The 2396-nt window shown below is 40.7% G+C and overlaps 1 protein-coding gene across 1 annotated transcript in view; it reads left to right on the top strand.

The window, feature by feature from the left end:
• LOC110442224 (low-density lipoprotein receptor-related protein 2-like) overlaps nucleotides 1-2032 on the top strand; it is a gene marked incomplete at its 3' end in the record, with an annotated part of 98693 nt that extends 96661 nt beyond the window's left edge. The window contains exons 23-25 of the mRNA XM_021485716.1: nucleotides 884-1015; nucleotides 1430-1549; nucleotides 1872-2032. Coding sequence (XP_021341391.1) covers nucleotides 884-1015; nucleotides 1430-1549; nucleotides 1872-2032 — 413 coding nt within the window. The remainder of the gene's footprint in view (nucleotides 1-883; nucleotides 1016-1429; nucleotides 1550-1871) is intronic.
• Nucleotides 2033-2396: the final 364 nt, after the last annotated feature.

The following is a 2396-nucleotide window of genomic DNA, read 5'->3' as shown; positions in this document are numbered from 1 at the left end:
ATGTGTCTGTAACTCTACTTACCTATAACAATGTGTCTGTAACTCTACTTACCTATAACAATGTGTCTGTAACTCTACTTACCTATAACAATGTGTCTGTAACTCTACTTACCTGTAACTATGTATCTGTAACTCTACTTACCTGTAACTTTATATCTGTAACTCTACTTACCTGTAACAACGTGTCTGTAACTCTACTTACCTGTAACTATATATCTGTAACTTTACTTACCTGTAACTATATATCTGTAACTTTACCTACCTGTAACTATATATCTGTAACTTTACTTACCTGTAACTATATATCTGTAACTTTACTTACCTGTAACAAGGTGTCTGTAACTCTACTTACCTGTAACTATGTATCTGTAACTCTACCAACCTGTAACTATGCATCTGTAACTCTACCAACCTGTAACTATGCATCTGTAACTCTACCAACCTGTAACTATGCATCTGTAACTCTACTTACCTGTAACTGTGTATCTGTAACTCTACTTACCTGTAACAATGTGTCTGTAACCCTACCAACCTGTAACTGTGTATCTGTAACCCTACTAATCTGTAACTATGTATCTGTAACTATACATACATGTAACAATATATCTCTAACTCTACCAACCTGTAATTTATAACCAAGCAATATGTATCTTTGTAAATGTTACCCAAGCAACCTGGTAGTTTTTATCTTGTAATTCAGGTAAAAATGTCTAAATCTTTTTTTTATCTGTTTCCCTTTTAACCTGTGATTTGTTTATGTTACAAAAGTTCCACAAAAGGAAAAACTTTCCATTCTTAATTTGTGCTGTCCCCATTCATCAATTCTAACTGATGGGTAGGCAATTGTTCATCTTGTAATGTGATATTGACATCATTATTGTAGCGCCCCCACCGTTCCGATGTCCCTCCCACCAGTGGCAATGTCCGGGAGAGTTCCGCGTCTGTGTCAACACGTCAGTTGTGTGTGACGGTAACGAGGACTGCCCTGGTGGCCACGATGAGAGTTCCATCTGTAGTGAGTACCCCTCTGACATAAGAAAATCTATTACGTGTATACGACAAGATCGGGGGCAGAAAGTATCTTGAAAATGTAAAAAACAAAAGTGTCACTGCAGGAGTACACACAGTGCCAATTTCATTGAAATGTTGGATTTTGACTAATTATCTTGTGAAAGAGTTAATTTCACGAACAATTTCTTGTTTGTGTATTTTGCAGATGATTCATTTCTATTGTCATAAAAAACCCTTTGAAATATTAAATTTGTTGTTGTCTTTTTAATGGACAGTTTGTTAGGTCTGTTGTCTATTTTTTTTATGTGAGATTTGAACCCAGCACAGTTGTTTTTTGAATATAAGGCGAAAGTTTGACCCTGCTAAATCAGAGCACATTACCACTGGTAAATGACTTGTAACGATGACTGTGTTGTAGACAGTGATGAATGTAAAACAGACAATGGCGGCTGCAGCTTCATGTGTCTCCAGACCCCTCGCGGGGCCGAGTGTATGTGTCCTCCCGGTCATCGACTCCAAGGGCCAAAGCTGTGTGTCGGTCAGTCCAGACTTTATACTGTGTCCAGTTGTCCAGAACTGGCTAACTTATGACAAATTTCTGTTTTATGTATCACAATTACTGGAATTTTCCTGCCAGAATTTGTTCATGGAAGGATATATTGCTATAAAAATCAATCAAGTTTTCTGGAAATCCATTGAAGTACATATTCCCACAGTTCTTTTTTATTAATTCAAAGTGTTGACTTTTAAAATTACCACGTTGTGAGCGTACAATTTGTGTTTGTATCCCTTAATGCATCATTGATTATCTCCCATGTCTGCCAGTTTTTTTGTCTGTTTTAAAACTCTATATGTTACAGATTGGGATGAGTGTGAGGTGGCCGGTACGTGTAGTCAGCAGTGTATTAACACCAAGGGATCTTATAAGTGTGTATGTGGGGAAGGCTACACATTGGTTGACCACCACAAGTGTGCTGCTAACAGGAGTAAGTCTAAACCTCTTCTCAATCCCAATCTCCTCCAATCTCCTACCTTTCCTTCCCCTTCCCCTCCATCTCCTCTCCCCTTCCTCCATCCCCTTACCCTCCATCTCCTCTCCTCTTCCTCCATCCCCTTCCCCTCCATCTCCACTCCCCTTCCTCCAACCCCTTCCCCTCCATCTCCTCTCCTCTTCCTCCATCCCCTTCCCCTCCATCTCCTCTCCTCTTCCTCCAACCCCTTCCCCTCCATCTCCACTCCTCTTCCTCCAACCCCTTCCCCTCCATCTCCATTCCTCTTCCTCCATCCCCTTCCCCTCCATCTCCTCTCCTCTTCCTCCATCCTCTTCCCCTCAATCTCCACTCCTCTTTCTCCATCCCCTTCCCCTCCATCTCCTCTCCTCTTCC

Source organism: Mizuhopecten yessoensis, unplaced genomic scaffold, assembly GCF_002113885.1.
Source record: "Mizuhopecten yessoensis strain PY_sf001 unplaced genomic scaffold, ASM211388v2 scaffold716231, whole genome shotgun sequence".
NCBI lineage: Eukaryota > Metazoa > Mollusca > Bivalvia > Pectinida > Pectinidae > Mizuhopecten > Mizuhopecten yessoensis.
Note: the sequence above shows the minus strand (reverse complement) of the source record. Positions and strands in the feature narration are given on the sequence as shown.